The sequence below is a fragment of the Lutra lutra genome, chromosome 4, assembly GCF_902655055.1.
Source record: "Lutra lutra chromosome 4, mLutLut1.2, whole genome shotgun sequence".
NCBI lineage: Eukaryota > Metazoa > Chordata > Mammalia > Carnivora > Mustelidae > Lutra > Lutra lutra.
Genome location: NC_062281.1, coordinates 57,733,379 through 57,756,382, shown reverse-complemented (window position 1 = coordinate 57,756,382; position 23,004 = coordinate 57,733,379). Strand labels below are relative to the sequence as shown.

Here is a 23,004-nt window from a genome sequence, read left to right as displayed (position 1 = left end):
TAAAGTGAGGGGGTGGAAAAGAATTTACCATGCTAATGGACATCAGAAGAAAGCAGGAGTGGCAATCCTTATATCAGATCAATTAGATTTTAAGCCAAAGATTATAATAAGAATTGAGGAAGGACACTATATCATACTCAAAGGAACTGTCCAACAAGAAGATCTAACAATTTTAAATATCTATGCCCCTAACGTGGGAGCAGCCAACTATATAAACCAATTAATAACAAAATCAAAGAAACACATCGACAAGAATACAATAATAGTAGGGGATTTTAACACTCCCCTCACTGAAATGGACAGATCATCCAAGCAAAAGATCAACAAGGAAATCAAGGCCTTAAATGACACACTGGACCGGATGGACATCACAGATATATTCAGAACATTTCACCCCAAAGTAACAGAATACACATTCTTCTCTAGTGCACATGGAACATTCTCCAGAATAGATCACATCCTCGGTCCTAAATCAGGTCTCAACCGGTATCAAAAGATTGGGATCATTCCCTGCATATTTTCAGACCACAATGCTCTAAAGCTAGAACTCAATAACAAGAGGAAATTTGGAAAGAACCCAAATACATGGAGACTAAACAGCATCCTTCTAAAGAATGAATGTGTCAACCAGGAATTCAAAGAAGAATTGAAAAAATTTATGGAAACAAATGATAATGAAAACACAACAGTTCAGAATCTGTGGGACACAACAAAGGCAGTCCTGAGAGGAAAATATATAGCGGTACAAGCCTTTCTCAAGAAACAAGAAAGGTCTCAGGTACACAACCTAACCCTACACCTAAAGGAGCTGGAGAAAGAACAAGAAAGAAACCCTAAACCCAGCAGGAGAAGAGAAATCATAAAGATCAGAGCAGAAATCAATGAAATAGAAACCAAAAAAACAATAGAACAAATCAACGAAACTAGGAGCTGGTTCTTTGAAAGAATTAATAAGATTGATAAACCCCTGGCCAGACTTATCAAAAAGAAAAGAGAGAGGACCCAAATAAATAAAATCATGAATGAAAGAGGAGAGATCACAACGAACACCAAAGAAATACAGACAATTATAAGAACATACTATGAGCAACTCTACGCCAACAAATTTGACAATCTGGAAGAAATGGATGCATTCCTAGAGACATATAAACTACCACAACTGAACCAGGAAGAAATAGAAAGCCTGAACAGACCCATAACCAGTAAGGAGATTGAAGCAGTCATCAAAAATCTCCAAACAAACAAAAGCCCAGGGCCAGACGGCTTCCCGGGGGAATTCTACCAAACATTTAAAGAAGAACTAATTCCTATTCTCCTGAAACTGTTCCAAAAAATAGAAATAGAAGGAAAACTTCCAAACTCATTTTATGAGGCCAGCATCACCTTGGTCCCAAAACCAGACAAGGATCCCATCAAAAAAGAGAACTACAGACCAATATCCTTGATGAACACAGATGCAAAAATTCTCGCCAAAATACTAGTCAATAGGATTCAACAGTACACTAAAAGGATTATTCACCACGACCAAGTGGGATTTATTCCAGGGCTGCAAGGCTGGTTCAACATCCGCAAATCAATCAATGTGATACAACACATTAATAAAAGAAAGAACAAGAACCATATGATACTCTCCATAGATGCTGAAAAAGCATTTGACAAAGTACAGCATCCCTTCCTGATCAAAACTCTTCAAAGTGTAGGGATAGACGGCACATACCTCAATATTATCAAAGCCATCTATGAAAAACCCACCGCAAATATCATTCTCAATGGAGAAAAACTGAAAGCTTTTCCGCTAAGGTCAGGAACACGGCAGGGATGTCCGTTATCACCACTGCTCTTCAACATAGTACTAGAAGTCCTAGCCTCAGCAATCAGACAACAAAAGGAAATTAAAGGCATCCAAATCGGCAAAGAAGAAGTCAAACTATCACTCTTCGCAGATGATATGATACTCTATGTGGAAAACCCAAAAGACTCCACTCCAAAACTGCTAGAACTTGTACAGGGATTCAGTAAAGTGTCAGGATATAAAATCAATGCACAGAAATCAGTTGCATTTCTCTACACCAACAACAAGACAGAAGAAAGAGAAATTAAGGAGTCCATCCCATTTACAATTGCGCCCAAAACTATAAGATACCTAGGAATAAACCTAACCAAAGAGACTAAGAATCTATACTCAGAAAACTATAAAGTACTCATGAAAGAAATTGAGGAAGACACAAAGAAATGGAAAAATGTTCCATGCTCCTGGATTGGAAGAATAAATATTGTGAAAATGTCTATGCTACCTAAAGCAATCTACACATTTAATGCAATTCCTATCAAAGTACCATCCATTTTTTTCAAAGAAATGGAACAAATAATCCTAAAATTTATATGGAACCAGAAAAGACCTCGAATAGCCAAAGGAATATTGAAAAAGAAAGCCAAAGTTGGTGGCATCACAATTCCGGACTTCAAGCTCTATTACAAAGCTGTCATCATCAAGACAGCATGGTACTGGCACAAAAACAGACACATAGATCAATGGAACAGAATAGAGAGCCCAGAAATGGACCCTCAACTCTATGGTCAACTCATCTTCGACAAAGCAGGAAAGAATGTCCAATGGAACAAAGACAGCCTCTTCAATAAATGGTGTTGGGAAAATTGGACAGCCACATGCAGAAAAATGAAATTGGATCATTTCCTTACACCACACACGAAAATAGACTCAAAATGGATGAAGGATCTCAATGTGAGAAAGGAATCCATCAAAATCCTTGAGGAGAACACAGGCAGCAACCTCTTCGACGTCAGCCGCAGCAACATCTTCCTAGGAACATCACCAAAGGCAAGGGAAGCAAGGGCAAAAATGAACTTTTGGGATTTTATCAAGATCAAAAGCTTTTGCACAGCAAAGGAAACAGTTAACAAAACCAAAAGACAACTGACAGAATGGGAGAAGATATTTGCAAATGACATATCAGATAAAGGGCTAGTGTCCAAAATCTATAAAGAACTTAGCAAACTCAACACCCAAAGAACAAAGAATCCAATCAAGAAATGGGCAGAGGGCATGAACAGACATTTCTGCAAAGAAGACATCCAGATGGCCAACAGACACATGAAAAAGTGCTCCATATCACTCGGCATCAGGGAAATACAAATCAAAACCACCATGAGATATCACCTCACACCAGTCAGAATGGCTAAAATTAACAAGTCAGGAAATGACAGATGCTGGCGAGGATGCGGAGAAAGGGGAACCCTCCTACACTGTTGGTGGGAATGCAAGCTGGTGCAACCACTCTGGAAAACAGCATGGAGGTTCCTCAAAATGTTGAAAATAGAACTACCCTATGACCCTGCAATTGCACTGCTGGGTATTTACCCTAAAGATACAAACGTAGTGATCCGAAGGGGCACGTGCACCCGAATGTTTATAGCAGCAATGTCTACAATAGCCAAACTATGGAAAGAACCTAGATGTCCATCAACAGACGAATGGATAAAGAAGATGTGGTATATATACACAATGGAATACTATGCAGCCATCAAAAGAAATGAAATCTTGCCATTTGCGACGACGTGGATGGAACTAGAGGGTATCATGCTTAGCGAAATAAGTCAATCGGAGAAAGACAACTATCATATGATCTCCCTGATATGAGGGAGAGGAGATGCAACATGGGGGGTCGAGGGGGTAGGAGAAGAGTAAATGAAACAAGATGGGATTGGGAGGGAAACCATAAGTGACTCTTAATCTCACAAAACAAACTGAGGGTTGATGGGGGGAGGGGGTTGGGAGAGGGGGTGGGGTTATGGATAATGGGGAGGGTATGTGCTATGGTGAGTGTTGTGAAGTGTGTAAACCTGGCGATTCGCAGACCTGTACCCCTGGGGATAAAAATATATGTTTATAAAGCTGTAAAAAAAAAAAAGAAAGAAAGGATGAATCCCCAAGTTTTGTAGCAACATGGACGGGACTGGAAGAGATTATGCTGAGTGAAATAAGTCAAGCAGAGAGAGTCAATTATCATATGGTTTCACTTATTTGTGGAGCATAACAAATAGCATGGAGGACAAGGGGAGATGGAGAGGAGAAGGGAGTTGAGGGAAATTGGAAGGGGAGGTGAACCATGAGAGACTATGGACTCTGAAAAACGATCTGAGAATTTTGAAGGGGTGGGGGGTGGAGGTTGGGGGCACCAGGTGGTGGGTATTGTAGAGGGCACGGATTGCATGGAGCACTGGGTGTGGTGCAAAAATAATGAATACTGTTATGCTGAAAAAAAATAAAAAAATTAAAAAAAAATAAATAAAATAGGAACTTGGAACTTCTTTGCTTCCTTATACTTGGAATAAATCCAGATAGTTTTTTTGTTTTGTTTTTTTACCATGGCCTGTCTGGCCTGACCCTGTGTCCCTTACCTCACCTTTCTCTTGTCACTCTATTTCTTACTGTTGCTTAACCAGGAATGGACTCTCGTCTCAGAGCTTGGGTACCTGCCATTTCCTTATCCTGGCACTCTCCTGTGCTTGGCTTTCCCCCTTAGTTCATTCAGATCTCTTTGCAAAGTTCAACAGCATCCCTTGTCACTCTCCATTCCCTCAGCCTGTTTTCTTTTTTTTTCAGAGTACTTCCAACTTCTGAAATTATCTTACACGTGTTTATTGTGTATTATTCCTCCACAAATGTAAAAAGGGGTTTTTATTTATAAGTACATCTCTGCCTAGAGAAGAATGCCTGTAGGGACTTAATAAGTAATTTTTGAGAGAATGATTTAATTCTCATTACAGTCCTAAGAGATAGATATTACTGAATGCCCACTTCATAGGTTGACCAAATTGAATCTTAGAGGAATTAAATAAACTTACCCAAAACCCACTGAGTTCTGAAGTAAGGAAGCAGGACATGCCTTGGGTTAGTCAAAGCTAACAGATTAAGAGCTGATTAACAGCTAATCAGATATGATCACTGAAGCAACTGGATACATTATATACACAAGTAGCAAATCTGATTGGAGAACAAGTTACGCAGGAGAGAAAGGGAGAGTAAAAACAACGTGTAAAAGTCTTTATTTTCCCAAGGGGAGAAGCTCATAGGCGATGGTTAGGTTCTTGAGGCTAAGGCAGAAATGTATCACATAGCCAAATATGACCCAGTTATAGAACCTTGAGCCCTGAGACCACTGGGGAGTAGGAATAGAAGAACCAGTATTAGAGCAAGTCTCCTGGCAGTGTACAAGGAGGCAAGGAACCAACGGGGTCTGGGACTGTTGGAGCAACTTAGCCAGTAGGCCTAGGTCTCTGCAGTGAGTTGGAGTTCCCTGAGGCAGCACTTAAGAGTACAGAAATCAGTCATAAACCGAATGATTTTAAATTGAGTACTCCTGCCATTAGTGTGTTTGTATACTTACAAGCAAGAATAACAAAAATGGAAAACCATAAAGAAAAATAATGGAGAGACAATATTAGATGTGGTTGACATTAGGCTGGGCACCCAGCTCCTCCAGGGATGGATGTGTTGCCCAGCTGGGGGAGTGGCTGAGAGGTATAAGTAAAAAGGCCTGACTACTTTGATCCAATCCAGGCCCAAGTACTTCAAGTCCCTTGCAACATGTACTTCTGCAGAACCTAATCTGTGATAGTAGATTTAGTTGCTCAGCTAACAAAATGTCTCTATTGGTACACTGGCACCAAGAGTGGTAGGTTCTGGTGTCCAGTGATGAGCACAACAGTCATACTCCCTGGCCTTCTATGGATAATCACTTAGTGAGGGGGTAGAGGTTAAATAAAATTAAAAATTAAAAAAAAATATATGGTACTAAAGTGCCATTGGTGTCTGGGAAAACATAAAACCCCCATAATATTGACAACTCTATTAGTTAACATATATGTAAAGTACTATTTTCATGTTAAAATAACAATATGGGTATTTACTCAGAGAGCACTTTATCAAAATAACACCACAACAAAATTATTGGTGTAACAAAATATTTATTTATTTAATCCTTTTAAATCTTTAATCTAAGTCAACCACTCAGTTACTTATGTTCTCATCAACTTAGATCACTGGCAAAATTAAAGAATACATACAAACTTCTGATATGAAGAAGGCAAATGTGGACTCTAGTAGGGATCTTTGTTTCTACGGGCCCACCATCCAACTATTCTTACAATGGCACCTGACTTTCCTGTGGTGAACTGCCTCTCTCCTACTATGGGTCCACGAGGTACACATCTAGTAATCACGATTAGTACTTTTCTGTCCTGGCTCACAAATGTGTAATCCCAGACAGACCAATGACAATGAGGTCCTGGATTTAGCCAGAACTATTACGCAAGAAGCTCTTATTCCCAGGGAATCAGAAAGCCGGCAAAACATCAGTCTGGAGCTCCTGGTGGCCATTATTTTGCCTGAGAAGGAAGTCAACTGAACCCTTTAAAAACAGGTTTTAGAGAGTAGCTTAAAATTACAACTGGGGCACTAGATCTTAAGTCTCAAAACAACAGGGTCTTATCATTGTCAGATTATGACGTTATAATGCCATCTTTGAAAATAAATACATACTCATCCCAAGTCTCCGAAATCATTTTAGAATCTAACCTCTTTCTAGGAAGTAGCAAAATGAGAGAGTGTTTTTAGTAGTCTGACAAACACTGTCCATTATTCTCAACATTAAAAACTGAATGCAATGATTTAAAGAAAAGTAATACATTATTGTTTGCATAATATATACAGAATCATGTGGTTTCTAGTGATTAGAATTTCGAACTTGAAAAGGAATAGAAGACAGTGGCTGAGAAGCACATTCCCTCCTAAACAGTATGCTTAGGATGACTAATATTAAGGATTTGAACATAATACAGTTTTCCTCAGAGGAAACAATCTTAGTTTCTAAAGAGCATTCACTTCTGACATCTCAATTCCTGATTTTAGTGGCTGCACACTGTGTACCTCTGTGCCACACTTAGGACAAGTAAAGTACATGTCAAATAAGAAACTACTTTTAACACAGTAGTAACAGAAGATATGCTCACATCCTATGGTGTGAGGCATGGTGGGCCACTCTCCACAAAGAGAACACTGTTTGCCACTGGTGGATAACGTATTGTCACTATTAGAAGCACCAGTAAGAGGAATACACCATGAAGACAACTTAGCTTTCAATTTCTGGATATTAATAAGTGGTAAGAGAAAAATCAGAAACTCAGCAAAACCATGCCAGAGAAGTTCCCTATTCATATACTCAAAGCCAACTTCACGTATGTTTTGGGGCTTGGAAAATACAGAATGAATGCCTAGGAGACGTTCTGTCAAAGTTGCAAACTTGCCCCTCTGAAGGAAAATCAGGAAATTAATGAGCCCACCTAATTTAAAAAGTCCAACCATGATATTCATACATTGCCTGGCTTTCCCAAATGATGCCAAATGACGGTTTCGAAACAGGTCATAGCAGCGCTCTTCCAGCCACGTCCCGCCAATTGTACACACAGCATACCACAGCTTCTGATTCTTACTTGGTGGCTGGTACCTCAGCTTTGGGGAAAAATCATTTTTATACTGAATATTCAAAATGGATTGTCCCACAGTGGCATTTTTGGAATAGATGGTGAATCGCCACAAGAAAAGCCACAGTAATGCTTTCACCTCTGGTTCAAAGTGGGCGAACAGCCCTGGCTTAAATCCATGAAAGCACTGAGAAAACTGGGACCAAACTAGCTGCTCCAGGGCCTTGTTCAGTTCAAGCGCATCCAACTGACTTATTCTCAGCACTCTGTTCGTCCTTTTAATGTTCTCTTCTCTGGAAGCCATGTCTTCTTGGAGAGTTTCTAGGGGTAAAGTACAATTAGGGAACATCAAACATTTGCAAGCTTGTACCATCTCCTCAACCTACGCATTTAAAACTGTAATACACAAATGACCAGGGCCCACTGAAGATGGAGCTGGCAGTAGGTGTCAAGCAGTGGCAAACAATCACCTCTTATATGGAACCTTCTCTTTCTTCCCCCACTCCTCCCTCCCTCCCTTCTTTTCTTTGCTCTTCTTCTTCTCCTCCCCCCTCCCCCTTTTTGGACCCTCCTCATCAAAGGAATAACAGGTTATAGCAAGTTGTACCCTTTTTCCACAAATATTTCCAAGTAATCCTCCTTGGTCATTTTAGCAGGGAGATAATAAAATCCTGATACTAACAGTGATGAACCTAAATAATAACATGACTAATGGAGAAATACATGAACTTAATAAATATAGCGAACTCTATGGAACATTCTAACGGATGGTAAGTCAAGACCTCAGGTTAATTGCCAGCACTTCTACTGACTCCAAAGGTATATATATTTTTTAACAAGTCATTTAATCTTTCTGAAACGTGTTTTATATCTATAAAGTTAGGAGAAAAAATTAAATGAACAGTGTTTATTATGCTATCACACTATGGCAGAAAATGGATACTAGCACAAAACAACATGAGTGCAGAAATGCTGTTATTCAGATATTAAGAAGATACACACCATACAGTTTTCTAAGAAAAACATGATGTAAAAATATATACAAAGACCATTTCATAAATTAACTAAGGAATCATAGAGGTACTAAGGGGACAAAAATCTTTTAAAATGAAATAGAAAAAGCTGATTAATGGTTAGCTAGGTATGACTGACTCATTCAAAACACATTTATTAAATGCCTATTATGTACAAGCCACAATGATTAAAACACTCTGGCTGCTATCGTCAAGAAGTGTACAGACCAGTTTAGGTATTTTACTTATTATTAAAAAACTGGTAAATTCAAACTATGACAAGAAATCTGTTTCAGCTTAGTTTCTAAAATCAGCCCTGAACACATGGAGCTTGATCTAGATCATGCACGATTTCTGGGCCTTCAAAAGGCCTAGTGCACTAATTTAACACTAAGTTATAGAAGGAGGCATGTATCCCACTCAAGTTCATTGTCACCGACAGTGTGGCCATTGTGATCTTGGACAAGTTATTTCACCTAGTTCTGCTTTATTTTTTTCACTTACAAAACTCAAGGCCAGAGATAAAATGATCTCTAAGTTCTTTCAAATTCTATTTATGATTTTTACTAAAAAGATATTAAATGTAATTTGTTAGAAGTTAAAGGACTGAAAGGTACATCCTAAAATAAAGTTGCACCTCTTGAAACTGGGAATGTATTTGACAATTAAGGAGGTTTTTGTTTTCTGATAATTAAAAGGTTTTACAGAGGATGTTTTTATCTATCTATTTATTTATGCAGAGGATGTTTTTAAATTATTCATGGATCTTAGATGACTTAGTGGCAGAAGACTACATACCTAACAAGTTCAAGTATAGGAAACAAAAGGGCCTACTGAATAATAGGGGTTTATTGCTGCTTTCTTCTCAATCTAGATACTTAACAGGAATGCTTCTCTCCCATAAACATCATCTGCCTTCTAGAGTGATCTCACCCTTTTTCCCTTTCCTGCAGTCCCTCAAAATTTCACAGTTTAGAGGTATGGGGGGGGGGATTTTTGCCACAAGTTCTGTGAAATCCTTGCCTCGTACTAGCCGGGAGCTATAGGAAAAGAAGACGGGGGTTAGAACCGAGGTCCCTTTCTTCTCTCTACAAATCTCATCAATCCCCAAGGTTTTGCTCTTTGCCCCAAATATTTTTCTAATCCATTCACTACCCTATCCCCTGCAGGCCTCTTCCTAAATTCAGCAGCGCTCATCTCTCTGTTGGATTACATCTAATTGGTCTATCCCACCTTCTGCCTTTTTCAGTGCATTTCCCATACTGCAGTTGTTCAAACACAAGCCTCCCGAACTATCCCAGCTTGCTTTCCTTCCTAACCTGTTGACCTCTAGTCATAAGGTGCCCCCTTTTCTTGTTCCCTAGTGAACATTTATGGTCTGTTCCCTCTTTCTGGAACAGTACGTTCCTGTGTTTTATTGAAAAATTCAGTTTTCAGTTTTTAAGTACTAAATTTTTAATAGGGGCTTAGGCATCACTTCCTTCTGACTCTCCAAACTTGAGTTGGCTGCCTCTTCTAGCTGTTCCCTTAGCACTCCATTCTTCCATTTTCTTGGCCTCTATATACTGTACACAGGCTACTTTTTAAATTGTCTACTTCCTCCACTAGAGGATAAACCCTGTTGCAAAGACTGAGTCTTGTTACAGCTGAATTTTAGCAACCAGCACAGCACCCAGTGCACATAATGCACACTACACAGACTAGATGAACAAGATAAAGAAGGGGTAGGTGAAGGATAGAAAACACAAATTCCTACCCAGTAGCCTTTAAAATTATTTCAAATTATCGTATCTGGACTATCGATTATTACCTATTTCAACACATTTGTTGTACATCTGCTGTTTGCCAGTTACTGATATAATAGTAAAAGTGACACAGTCTCAACCCCTTGTGGAGACTACAATGCAGTGAGGTGAGGGGTGGGTAAGAATGTGTTATATAAAATAATAAACAGGCAATTACAGTAAGGTGTTAGGAGTGATATGCAAGGGGAAATTCAGGGCATTATTTTTGTCATTAGACCTCAGAAGGTCAGAGAAAGCTTCAAAGAGATAATATCTCGACAACTACCTGAAGGATTAGCAGTGTCAGTCCGGTAAAGAAAGGTAAAGGAATGTAATACCAAGCAGAGAGAGAGCAGGTGACAAGGACTGAAGGTGCAAGGACAAAGGGCTAGAAAGGAAGACAGGAGACCAATAGTAAAAGCCAAATTGTGGAGACTGTATTTTATCAAAATGGTAATGGGGAGCCACTGGATAGTTTAAGAAAAGAACTAATCAAATTTTTAGACAGCTTGTTCTGGCCACATTCAAAATGGATTTGAAGCTGAAAAGACTTGAGGCAGAGAGACCAGTTAAGATGACTGTGATGTGATTATTAAGTTAAGATGACTGTTATGTGTTATATAATATTATGTGATTATTAAAGATTATCAATGAGAAAGTTCTAAATTATAAGGGTATTAGTAGGGATGGAGAAAAATAGGTATCTTCAAAGCCATGAGGAGTTAGAAGTGACATGGTTTAATGAGAAATAAGCCAAGAATAAACTGACTTGAGTAACTGCGTGGTGGTAGTCCAGCTCTCTGAAATAGGAAACACATGCAGTGATACAGGTTTCAAGGGAGAGGTAATAACCACAGTAGTGTTAGAGATCTGAGGCTCCTATGAGACAGCTAAAGCTCGGTAGGCAGTTGTGTGGAGACAGGAGAGAAAATCTGGGTGGAGATTTGGGGGGGGGGGTCCCTCTGGTAGGACTAATCGACTTTAAATCTGCTTGATCTACTTAAACGCTAAGATCAGGAAGGCAGTGAACTAAGCAGGAGCAGTAGATCCTGCCCAGCTAAACACGCTCTGCTTTCTTTGTAATAATATAATCTTATTCTCACAGTTTTCCTGTTCCAGCTAGCATGGCTGTTCAACAGTTTTATTCACTGGCATCACATACACCTTTGGGCTTTCAATCCTTCTATGCCACAGTCTTCACCATCAGTCCTGTCCTTCTTGGCTACTGGTTTGCAAACCTGAGCATTTATCATGATCACTTAGACTTCTTAAGACTGTAGTGTCTCAGAGCCAGAGTTTCTGAATCAGTAAGCCTGGAATGGGAGCCAAGAATCTGCATTTCTAACAAGCTTCCTGGGGATGTTGAGAATGAATGGGCTAGTCACTTCAAAGTGAAGTTCGTTAATTTTTCTGGCATATCTACCATCCGTACAGCTGCATGCTGCCTGCCAGCCCTCACACTTATTTCTGTTTAGTTCTCATCCCTATATCCACAGGGGCTATTACAAATCTTACACTGACTCTGGCTCCCCGTTTCTTCGGTTAAGTAGATCCTGTGAGATTAGAGACTACTCCATGAATTCCACAAAGGTTATGGACATCAATACATCGCAGCCCTGCTGGGTGCTTGGGATGCAAAGATAAACAAAACATCTTGGCTCTCACTTAAGGACCCTAACCAAGGTCTAGTAAGGGAAGCAGGCAAGTAAACAGACAACCAGGGTACTAACAGAGGAGTATGGTATCACAGGTTCTCAAAGACAATATATAACATTTTGAAACTATCTCAACAGAAAAAGAATTCCAAAATCCATGCAAAAAGCTTCAATAAATATTATTATTCTCACTTTTCCTGCAGTTTACAAATTTCCTCTAGTTTATAGGCATTATGTAATTGAGGGAAACAACTTTTTTTTTTTTTAACCCCAGAAGCAAACCAAAATCAACAAATTTTTGCATACATTTACCAAATCATCTCTATTACCTCATTATTACCTCTGGGATAAAGTACAAACTTCTCAGATAAAACCTAGCCCAAGTCTGTGCCACCCCTCAGTCCTAACTCTAGGCCTTTTCCCATGTATCCAAAACACTCACCTTCCCTGCCAACTCTTCCCACTGCCCACAACTCTCTGCCCTTCACATTCCAACTTTATTTCAACATTCTCTGTGAAACCTTTATAACTATCTCCAATTCCTATTATCACCACCTTTAACTTTGACAGCAACTGTCTGTGCCACTCACTTGAGCCCTCAACCATCCTGTGATTTCAGTCATGTCAGTACATCTTCTTTCCCTAGTTTATCTGTAAGCTAGTTAAGGGAAAGTGCCTTATTTTACACTTATTTCTCAAAGCACTTGCCACCTAAAAAGAGAATGATTTCTAGCTCAGTTTCACTCATGCAAAATTCTACAATCATTTATGGTGTGTGGGAATATAGCACATGACTCCTCTACTGTCACAGTGTCTACAACTCTGTTATCTTTCCCAGATTTCATATTCTGTGGTCAGCAAAGGAAGTTCTCAATTATTGTCAAATTACCCTTGAAAGGCTCTGACCATACTGGACACGGAGAGAAGTTCAGCACTATCAGATCCCTCCTCTCACCTCTCTCACATCCTAAGAACTGGACTGGCTAGAGTGAGTATCAGTTAAAATACAAGGCTTGTGTTAGAGGACCAGTTATGCCGAGTCATGTATCTTTAAATACTAGAGTCATAATCAGTTCTGCATTATGGCTGATGGATTTGTTACAATTGTAGAATAAACCCAAGGATGGACTCATAGTAGTTGCTCAATAAATGTTTGTTGAATCTATGTGCGACAGAATGAGAAGTTTGGCAGTTAACTGGTATACTGACTGAATACTATATGAGAGCATCTGGATGAACTGGATGGTGAGGGAAGCCTTCTCTTCCTCAGGTTTCTTACTCATATTTAGGGAAAAACTGGTCTGAGGGAGTGATGTCTCAGAAGAATCATCCATTTCAAATACTTCATTTCTGGAGGAATCATACTTATTATTTAGCAAAGATAGGAATTTTTAATGGCTGCCAGAAAAGGAGACTTAACACACTCTAACCAATCCAATATTTAATGATCTTTATTATCAAAAAATTCTTTCTTATCCCTTCTGTTACAGTTTAACATTTTTTTTTCCTTTCCTCTTTTTCTCCTTAGGCCTGGCCTCAGTGTAGATTAACAACAGCTGGGTTCGATCTCCTCCCTGCGTAAGACTCTTTAATGGACCAAAAGACTATCATTAAACTGTTCTTCAGCCTTTGCCTTTCCAGATGAGTAATTTCTCTATTTTTTTGTTTCAGGTTTTATTTTCCAACATTTTAGTCATTTTTGTGACTTCTTTCAGTTGTAAACATAGAACAGACACTGTCCATTACACACCATAGTCAAAGTGGAATACTCCTCCCTTGCTCTACATTCATATTTAGGCAACTTGACAGTAGAAAAAAGTATATTTAAAATCAATCAGACCTGAGCTCAAGTTCCAGCTTTGTTACTTACTTGTTATGTGACCTTAGGAAAAGTCATTACCTCAGATTCTTTTTTTCTTCTTAATTTTAGGGAGAGGCATGGGGGAGGGAGGAGGAAGAGAAAATCTCAAGCAGATGCCATGCTGAGTGTGGTGCCCAGCACGGAACCTGATGTGGGGCTTGATCTCACGACCCTGATATCATAACCTGAGCTGAAACCTAGAGTCCAATACTTAGCCAACTGTGCCACCTAGTCACCCCTACCCTCAGATTCTTCAAAAAGTTGGAAAGAACAGCTACCACACAAACACAAAGTTGTTGACATTAAACCAGATAATGTTATGAAAGTGGTCTAGAAACTGGAAAGTATCATTATTACTATATTATTGCTGCTTTGGCTAGGGATGGGCATAAGAAGAAAAGGAGTCCAAGTTGATTTTGGCAAATTTATTTCAAAAGACTGAAATTTTCATTATTACTTATATTAATGCCTCAATCTGTGGTGAAAGAACTCTTTTTTCCCCTCAGGAAATACTAACTACAAAATTAAAATATAATTGTGGTAGTAAACAGTGAACACGATGTCACTATTATGCGTGCACATGGAGGCGGACTATGTGGGAAGGGGCAGAGACATGGTTCAGTGGAACACATCACATTCCTGTATCTTATCTGAAAGGAGATTATGGAGGGGAATTCTGCGAGCATGGGGATGGGTTTCAGCATGACCTGCTCCCTTGGTTATTTAACCCTCATCGATATGGTAATGCCTATTATCAGGAAGCAAAGAAACTTCAGGAATGCACACTGATAATATCTGACTCTAGGGTGCTTTGCTGAAGTAGGGCATGGTACAGGCAGTCCAAACAGGCATCCAATTGTGGTTCATCACTAACATGTGACACTCCATTTCTCTTCCTTTCCTTTTTCTTCTTTTCAGGCAGATACATTCATTCTAGAATACTGGCTTCAGAGATGGGCAGGGCCCAGCAGTAGAAGAAACTTATAAAATAGAAATAACTAGAAGTTCAATCAGTCTGATCATGGAAACCTTTTCCCTCCACTGCTGTACAACAATATTTGCCCATAATAGGTGTAAAGCACAGAAAAATATCATAAATGCCTTGAAGTTACAAAGTTATTTTCAATATAATATAAGGAGTGTGTTTTAGTGAACACTAATTCTCTGACAAATGGCTCAATTTAACTAATATTTTTTGAGTGCTTACCAAATGCCAGGCCATCTCCTAGGTACCAGGGATTCAAGCCAAAAACTTAACTCTCAGTTCACTTCCTTTTATTCAAGCTTTTTTAAAGAAATAGAATGTTACTATAATCAGGACTAGCCAAAACAAAGAATGAATCTTGAGATGTGAAGACACCATGAAGGATCACAAAACTCCCCTGGCAGAAAAGAAAAAAAATAACATTTAAGACATAAGAACAGGCTGTGCAAACCCCAGATATGTGCAAGCCATGAAACCTGGCCATGGTTTATCTGGGAGATACTGGGATGAGTTCCAAAAGGATCTGTCTCCTTAGTGATTTAACCTTCATTCACTGTGGCTGTGCCTGTGTTACCTGGAAGCAAAGACTCAAAGTCATCTGTCATGACTGAGCGAAACAGGCCAGCAGGAGAGGCTGGCTGAAGAGTTAACCCACTGCAAAAAGCCCACTGTAGGGAAACCAGAATGATTTCACAGGCATGAACAATCACTAAGGATCAGAGACATAATGAGATATATTTTTAAAAGATGAATCTATTGATAGCAGAGTTCAAGAAGACTGAAGAAAACAAATGCTAAAGCTCCCGAAGACCAGTGAGAGGGTATGTACTACAATGCAAGGCCCTTAACGAAGGTGCTAATAACTTTCTGAAAGAGTTAAAGTAATGACCTAATTCATTAAGAACTAATCAAAATCAAAAAGATTATGGCGCCTTCACATTTTTGGATCAAAAATCCCCAATTTTTTTTTTTTTTTTTTTTTTTGGTAAACCAGTACTTTCCTGATTCTGTTACACTGATTGCCATTCACACCCAACATTAAGCCAGTCTATTTCTACTTACCTTCGGGAATTTAGTTTAAGTAAGGTTTAGTGATCCCCATATTATAGGTTCTTGTAGATTAGTATCTAGTTTCACAAAAGTAGGCTCCAACTTGAATAGTTAAAAAAAAAAATACAAACTAATCTTTTTCTTTAAAGCTGGGATTGTTCAGAATTGAAACGAACACCATCAGATTTAATTCAAATTGATTTTTCCAGAATGTCAAAAAACAGGCAATACCTTTTCCTACTCTGCCATGAAATCTCATTCTTTTAATACACAATTCTATAACCCTTTCCCTTCCCAATCCCTATTTCCCAAATTGCATTAATTTAAGATTCTAAAGGGCCAACACAGAGGGAAACATTTATAGTCATGCGAAGAGACTCATAAAAATAATTAATTAAAAGTATAATTGGCATTACACAATATGTGTTTAGTGAAGGATACTACTATGTTAAGGATATGGAAAAAGATAGTCAAGGCAAATTATAGCATCTATAGGGTTAGTCTGATTAACTTGTCCCATAAATATGTTTAAAACAAAATGATCTAGCACTAAGAACTATTAAAAAGGTCTCCTGCTGATGTTTTATCACTAGACATGTCATACAGCTTTTCTTTCAGAAAAAAAAAAACCCTGAAATTTGTTTACTAAGAGTAGTAATATATAAACCTATTTTTAAATAGCTCATCTTTTTTTTTTTTTTTTTTTTACGATTTTATTTATTTGACAGAGAGAGACAGAGAGACACAGTGAGAGAGGGAACACAAGCAGGGCAGTGGGAGAAGGAGAAGCAGGCTTCCTGCAGAGCAGGGAGCCCGATGTAGGGCTCCATCCCAGGACCCTGGGATTATGACACCTGAGCTGAAGGCAGACATTTAACGACTGAGTCACCCAGGTGCCCCTATCCTTCCCTTTTATGCTTTCCATGACCCCAAATAAAAACTTTGTCATCTATATCACATTCCAAAACCAAAACAAACAACTGAATCACTAACACTAAAGAAGGAAGAATTTTCAGAATGTATTTCAGAGCTTATACTGAGTATAGTACAAATTATGAATGAATGTATTTTATTTAAAACATGTTATTGACAGAAATCTATCAATAATAATGTGAGTATTGTCAAGGGCCTGTCAATATTAATGTAATTATGATTAAGGGGATAACATGGATTTTTAGCTATAATACCAAGTAACATCTCCTACATTGCTGCTATCAATATACACATTATTATTGACCTGTTCCAAGGCTCTCAGTACTAGATGTATTACCATTAGGCATATCTGTCAATGTATGCTGCCTACAAAAACTCTACATTTAAATTTACAGTCCTGTAAACTTTGTCAGCAGAAACATGTGATTCCCAAGTATTCTCTAAGTACCAAACCTATGTATACACCCACTGCCAAGCCATCCTTTTTCAGATCCACAATAATTAACTAATTTTTAGTATGACAATGTTGCTGCCACACTATCCTGAGGGTTCAAGTAATCAAAATGGATGAGACAATATACTAATTTTTTTCCTTTTAGGTTTGAAAAGATTTTTAAACTTATGTTTCATATTATGAGGTTATGTGAATAAAGTTCTATAACTGAAGATCTTAAGCTTTGAACCTACACCCTACTTTTTATTTCCTTTGTGTAGTCAGATAGATTTACTGTCCATTGTATTGAAATCAATACTAATAAATGGGACATGCATCAAAGAGGGATTTAACAGGACACTGATTCCCAGAACACATTTCAAACATGAGCAAAAGAGAAAAAGCTATGACTGAGACCCATTAGGACACTGTGACCTCTGGCACTGTGAATAGGCCTAAAAATCAACAACCAGAAGTTCAAATCCCACTTCTGCCAGAGGCTTGCTAAATGACTTGTCACTACTCTTTTGTTCTACTCTTTCATCAAATATAAACCAAGTTTCAATAATTTATAGATATCAAATGTTATAAATCCAAATTGTGCTCTTTTGGATATGGACAAGATATGTTGAAATTTTAAAGTTCTATTGTAGACACTAGACTTCTAGCTATATACTTAACGCAATCCTCATCAAAATCCAAATAGGAATTTTCTTTTTGGGACTGGTAGTGAGTACACAATAAAATGTTTTAGGATAAACTTCAAAATCTCATAAATTGCTCAAAAAGATGAACAAAAGAAGTAACTTGTCCTAGCAGATGGGAAATATAGATATATTTTTTAATTTGGAAAAAAAAGGGAACTCAAATCAAATACTACCATCATCAAGATTATAATTAGTCTTAAACAACTGAGTACCCCCCTATTTCATTTACTTATTTAAGACACTTATTCAAGTATCTAAAACTAACATCAATGTTTCCCTCTGGTTTTTTTAAACCTTAAAACAGAATTTTCAATACCTTGGCCTAGCTTTACAAATACATTTTTAAGAGAAAAGCATGGCACTCATAATCTTCTCTTTTAGAAAGTTGATACTTCTGAGTCTTTAAGAGAAAAAGCATGTTGTGAAAATAAAAAGCAGATGTTTGAGTGAATACGGGGAAAGAGAGTTAAACTGGTTCTGATTAGTTCTGTATCTTAGACCAGGTTCACCAACAGGCTGTGTGACTTTGGACAAGTCATTTTATCACACTATCCTCTCTAGCAGTTAAAAGATATAAAAATAAATTTCAAAAAATCAACTGTGAAAAGTCTACCTATCTAGAATCCTTATAAGAACTATTTTAGGAAACCTTGGGAGAGGAAGAAAAAAGAACAGGCATTTCCAACTACTGAAATGATAATGCTGAGTGTGAAAAAGGCTAGAGAAACTGGAGAAATTAGAATAGAAGATGAGAGACAGAGACACAATCATAGAAAAAAAAATAGCAAAGCATCTGGAAGACAATACCCACCAATTTATGAGTTTATGACTGAAGTACATTTATACCGCTTACCAGTTATCAAGTGCTAACAAGGGACTATCATACCTAAGTATCCTTTGCAAAATTAAATATTAAATCATTTGATCCTTACCAGTATTATGAAAGAGGTTCTTTTATCATTTACATTTTAAAACAAGGAAACTAAAGCACAGAGAGATTAGCTGACTTGTATAAATCACACAACTAGAAGTGGCAGAGCCATGCTCCGAACTAGTGTCCTTGACTGACAAGGTGTGATGGGCCTAAAAGATGAACAGAGTACTTTAGAAGGACACCACAGGACATGCAAGTGGGGCTATTTTAAAAGTCTAAACACTAAGAGATAGACATGAACTACAGCAAAAATGACACTTGAAGAATGAACAAACAAGAGCCACAAGAAATACATGAAGCAACTAGATCTTTAAGTACTCCATAAATTTAGAAAAGCGCTCTAGAACCTAAGAAGAGAATTTTAAATAACTTGCAAATTACTGGCACACATGTTTAATTGCATATTTTATGGCATTCAAGACAACATGGAGGGACACCTGGGTAGCTCAGTTGGTTAAGCCTATGCCTTCAGCTCAAGCCATGATCCCAGGACTCTGGGATCTGAGTCTCTCATAACCATCTTGCTCAGGAGACACCCTGCTTCTTCCTCTGCCTGCTGCTCCCCTTGCTTATGCGCTTTCTGTCTGTCTCTGACAAATTGACAAATCTTAAAAAAAAAAAAAAAGAGAGAGAGAGAAAGAGAGAGACAGAGACAGAGACAGACAGACAACATGGAAATATCCACAAAGGAACAGAGGTATTAGCAATGGGAAAGAAGGAAGTACCATGTAATACATCATTGTATGTGAGGCATTATGTTTTCTTCACACTCTTTATCTCATTTAATCCTCATAACACAGTAAATACTATCATGTCCATTTTAGAAGACAAAAGTTAGATATGAGGAGATTAACAACCCGTTTAAGGTCGGACTGACAATCAGTAAATTTCCGGTAAACAGTAGAGAAACTGTGGAACACACAAAGGAAGTTAATAAGTAGTAAGAATATGTGGTAAACCTGGAACAAATTCAATCCCACAGAGCTCAAAGCAAATTTTTTTCCCTCAAGATCATTCAAAAGACCAGAATGCCAGTCAAGCTTCCAGGACTGTAAATGGGAAAATAAAGCAAAGGACTGTGGTAAAGTTGCCCATGTTGCCTGGGATGCATCTAGTGTACATTCTCTCTCCCTGACTCTACACATGTGGTCAGAAAACCATTCAAAGAGCCTGAATGCCCAATATGAACAAAGGGAGTATGTGGGTGAAAAAATGAGGCGTGAACATTCATTTAATTGTTATGAACACATACTATATGCAAGATAGAGGAAATGCCAATTCATTTAACACTAGAAGGGAACAGTTATGCAGAATCAAAACGGAATTACTCTATAGCTCTTGGGTTTTTTGTCTTAATAGTAAGAAGACAAGACAGCATGGATGAAATTTTATCTCACCTTATTCACAGGCAGTTAAGAAAGGAAAGGTCTGAAAAAAAAAAAAGAAAACATATTAAATAGAATAAAATGCAATATAGAAAAGGACATTTTGATTGTATAGATGATAAAAGATTGAAAAGAAGTTGATTAACATTGCACAATGGGAAGGACAGAGGGTGCTAGACATCGTCTTCCCTGCTTCCACTTCCATGTAGAGAAATAACAGTACTGGCATTTGCAGTGCCAGGATTACACGGGGCAAATGGAGCAGTACAGAGCTTTTCTCCAGAGATTTCTTCCACATACCAAAGGAACTGAAGAGGAACATGGAATGTTTAGAAACTGCTGTCATTTCACAGGAAGGAGGTAAAGGGGACATCCAATTTGTTTTGAGGTTGCCCAAGATAATCAAGGGAGGAAAAAAAAGGAGCAAGTGATTCAGAGCAGAACTTTCGTTCAGAAATAAAGATTGTGCATATGGCATACATTTTCCGTATGCCACAGGAACCTGAGCACAGTGAAGTGCAAGAGAGAAAGAAACTTTAAAATTACCTGATGCTATGAGGAAAACATGGGGCTGAGACTTAAAATGCAAATTTACTAGCTATGCAATGTTGGGCAAGGCTGTTAACATCTTTTAAGATTCAGTCACAGAATATGTAAAATTAAAAATATCTGCCCTTCCTATTGCAAAGATTATTATAAGCTTCAAAATTAAGCAAAAAAATTTATGGCTAAAATACCAGGGAAGAAGGAATAGAGAAAAATAAAGAACTATGATTATGATCACAAAAAATTAAATTTGAAGTTTGTATTTGTTAAACAAATTAGGCGATATAGACCTGTTTTGACTTTTAGTAATAAATTAATGATGAATGTATCTTTTACTATTAAAAAAAGTTACTAATCGAATGAATACACATTGGATACAAATGAGTAATTTGAAACAGAATCATAATGCTAGAAGTAAACCCAGATCACCTAGTCTAAGATATGAATTTAAATTTCTTAACAGAAACACTGTTTCAAACAGAACACAAACAAGGGCTCTTCTTGTAAAAAACCGTTGTCTGCTTGGTTTGTCTCTCCCCTGTGTGGCTCCAGGAAATTTATATAGGAATTCTTCTTCAGAACAGATTTAAAACCACAGATTGGATGCTACCCCAACCCCTAAAAATGAAGAGAATAAGGCCATGAGGTAGGGCTGGTCAAAGGAAACCAGAGTCAGGACTAGCACTCTATTCTCTTTACTTAGTTTAGTATTCTTTCTACTATGTCCTGTTACTTCCATTTTATCTTTTTTTTTTTTTTAAGGAAAAAAAATACATACATAACAAATAATAATAAAATAAATAAGCATATATGTACTTTTTAAAAGGTTTTTTTGTGTTTTTTTGTTGTTTGGTTTTTTGTTTTTGTTTTTTACTTTTTAAATAATTCCATTATCTTTTTTTCTTTTCAGTCCCCTCTGATTCAAATCACTGAACTCTAATAGTTCTGGATACATGTATTTGATAATATGGAAAGATCCGAGAGAAGATAAAGTGAAAAAGAAAAAAGAAAAAAAAAAAGAAGTCGACCATCCCAGGTTTATTTTGTTCAGGTTTAACTAACGAAAACACATTAGGGGAAGATGTTTAGACTGCAAACTGTGGTATCGATAAAGTCTCAAACTTCCTGTAACTGACTGAAATTGTTAAGGTAAAAAATTCTGAAGGGGCATCGCAGAATACCAGAATATATTAGATGTGGACATTCAACAACTTGGTCTCGGGAAAAGCTCTTTTACTAACTGTGGTATTTTTGGAAAATGGGACCTAAGAAAAGAAAGAAACGATGTCTTTTAACTGAAAGCACCAGAAGAAAAATGTCAATTATTTCCGCACTCTCAGTTATCAAAAATCACTGTTGAATATAACTAACAGCAAGCAATTATGTAAGACCATTCTCCACAGCTCTTCTTCCCGAAGAAAATTAAAAGGGCTTCTAAGTTCACAGGCTTTCAACAGAAACTTAAGCTTTGACCTCAAATTCTGTACCAAATATAACACTTTAAGTATGAGCCATCCGATATTACGTAGTTAGGACACTGCATAATTTTTTAAAGCCACTCTTAAAAAGCAAATCTCACCCCGGACAAGGGCGCAGAGAAGATTTTGAAGTGTTTCAGAAAGTCACCTCGTGGAAGGCAAAGGAACTCAAGACTAGCTGTGGGTTTTTTTTTTTTTTTTCTTTTAATGGTGCCATTCTAAGACTATTTTTAGGAACTCGGGCCTACTTCACTGCCTTTCCCAAATCAGACTTTCATTTTGCTTCTTCCAGGAAAGCAGGAAGCCAATAAACAGGCGAACTCAAGCTAAGGGCGACAGCGACAACGTCGCGAAACTCCACGCCCTCCCAGCTGTAGGGAAGACCGCAGGTTTGCACTCCGGCTCTCTCGGGCAGACACTGACCTTAGGAGTCTGCGAAACGCCCCCGTTCCACGTAACTTTCTCTGAGACATTTTCTGGGAAGCTTGGCTTCTCCTAGCAGAACCTGGATTACTCAGGCTTCCGGAACTCGCGGGCTTCCGGAGCGACGCAGGACCCGGAAGTGTCTGAGAAAAAAAGGGGAAATTAAACCAAGGAGAACTAAGCTTCCGACCGCGGCGGAAGGCCCCGGACGGCCCGCAACAGCGAGCGCGGAAGAACCGAAGGGCCGAGGGGCCGAAAGGCCGAAGAGCCGAAGAGCCGAACAAGACACAGGCGCGCGGTGATTGGTGGGCTGG

The 23,004-nt window shown here is 38.2% G+C and overlaps 1 protein-coding gene across 12 annotated transcripts in view; it reads right to left on the bottom strand.

Annotated features, from left to right (window-relative positions):
* Positions 1-22,981, bottom strand: part of PEX2 (peroxisomal biogenesis factor 2) — a 95,286-nt gene extending 72,305 nt beyond the window's left edge. For 5 of the 12 annotated variants that reach the window (XR_007126632.1, XR_007126633.1, XR_007126631.1 and 2 more), the window contains exons 1-2: positions 22,691-22,830; positions 20,256-20,286 (exon numbers count right to left, since the gene is read on the bottom strand). Coding sequence is in view for 5 of the 12 variants with exons in the window: in XM_047725983.1 (XP_047581939.1) it covers positions 6,890-7,824; positions 15,376-15,406 (966 nt within the window). In the remaining 7 variants the exon portion in view is untranslated. Of the gene's footprint in view, positions 1-5,968; positions 7,825-15,023; positions 15,199-15,375; positions 15,511-19,735; positions 19,768-20,255; positions 20,287-22,690 lie in introns of those variants that run through there. The other 7 variants (XM_047725986.1, XM_047725983.1, XM_047725985.1 and 4 more) reach the window with 7 other exon arrangements.
* Between the last annotated feature and the right edge of the window lie 23 nt (positions 22,982-23,004).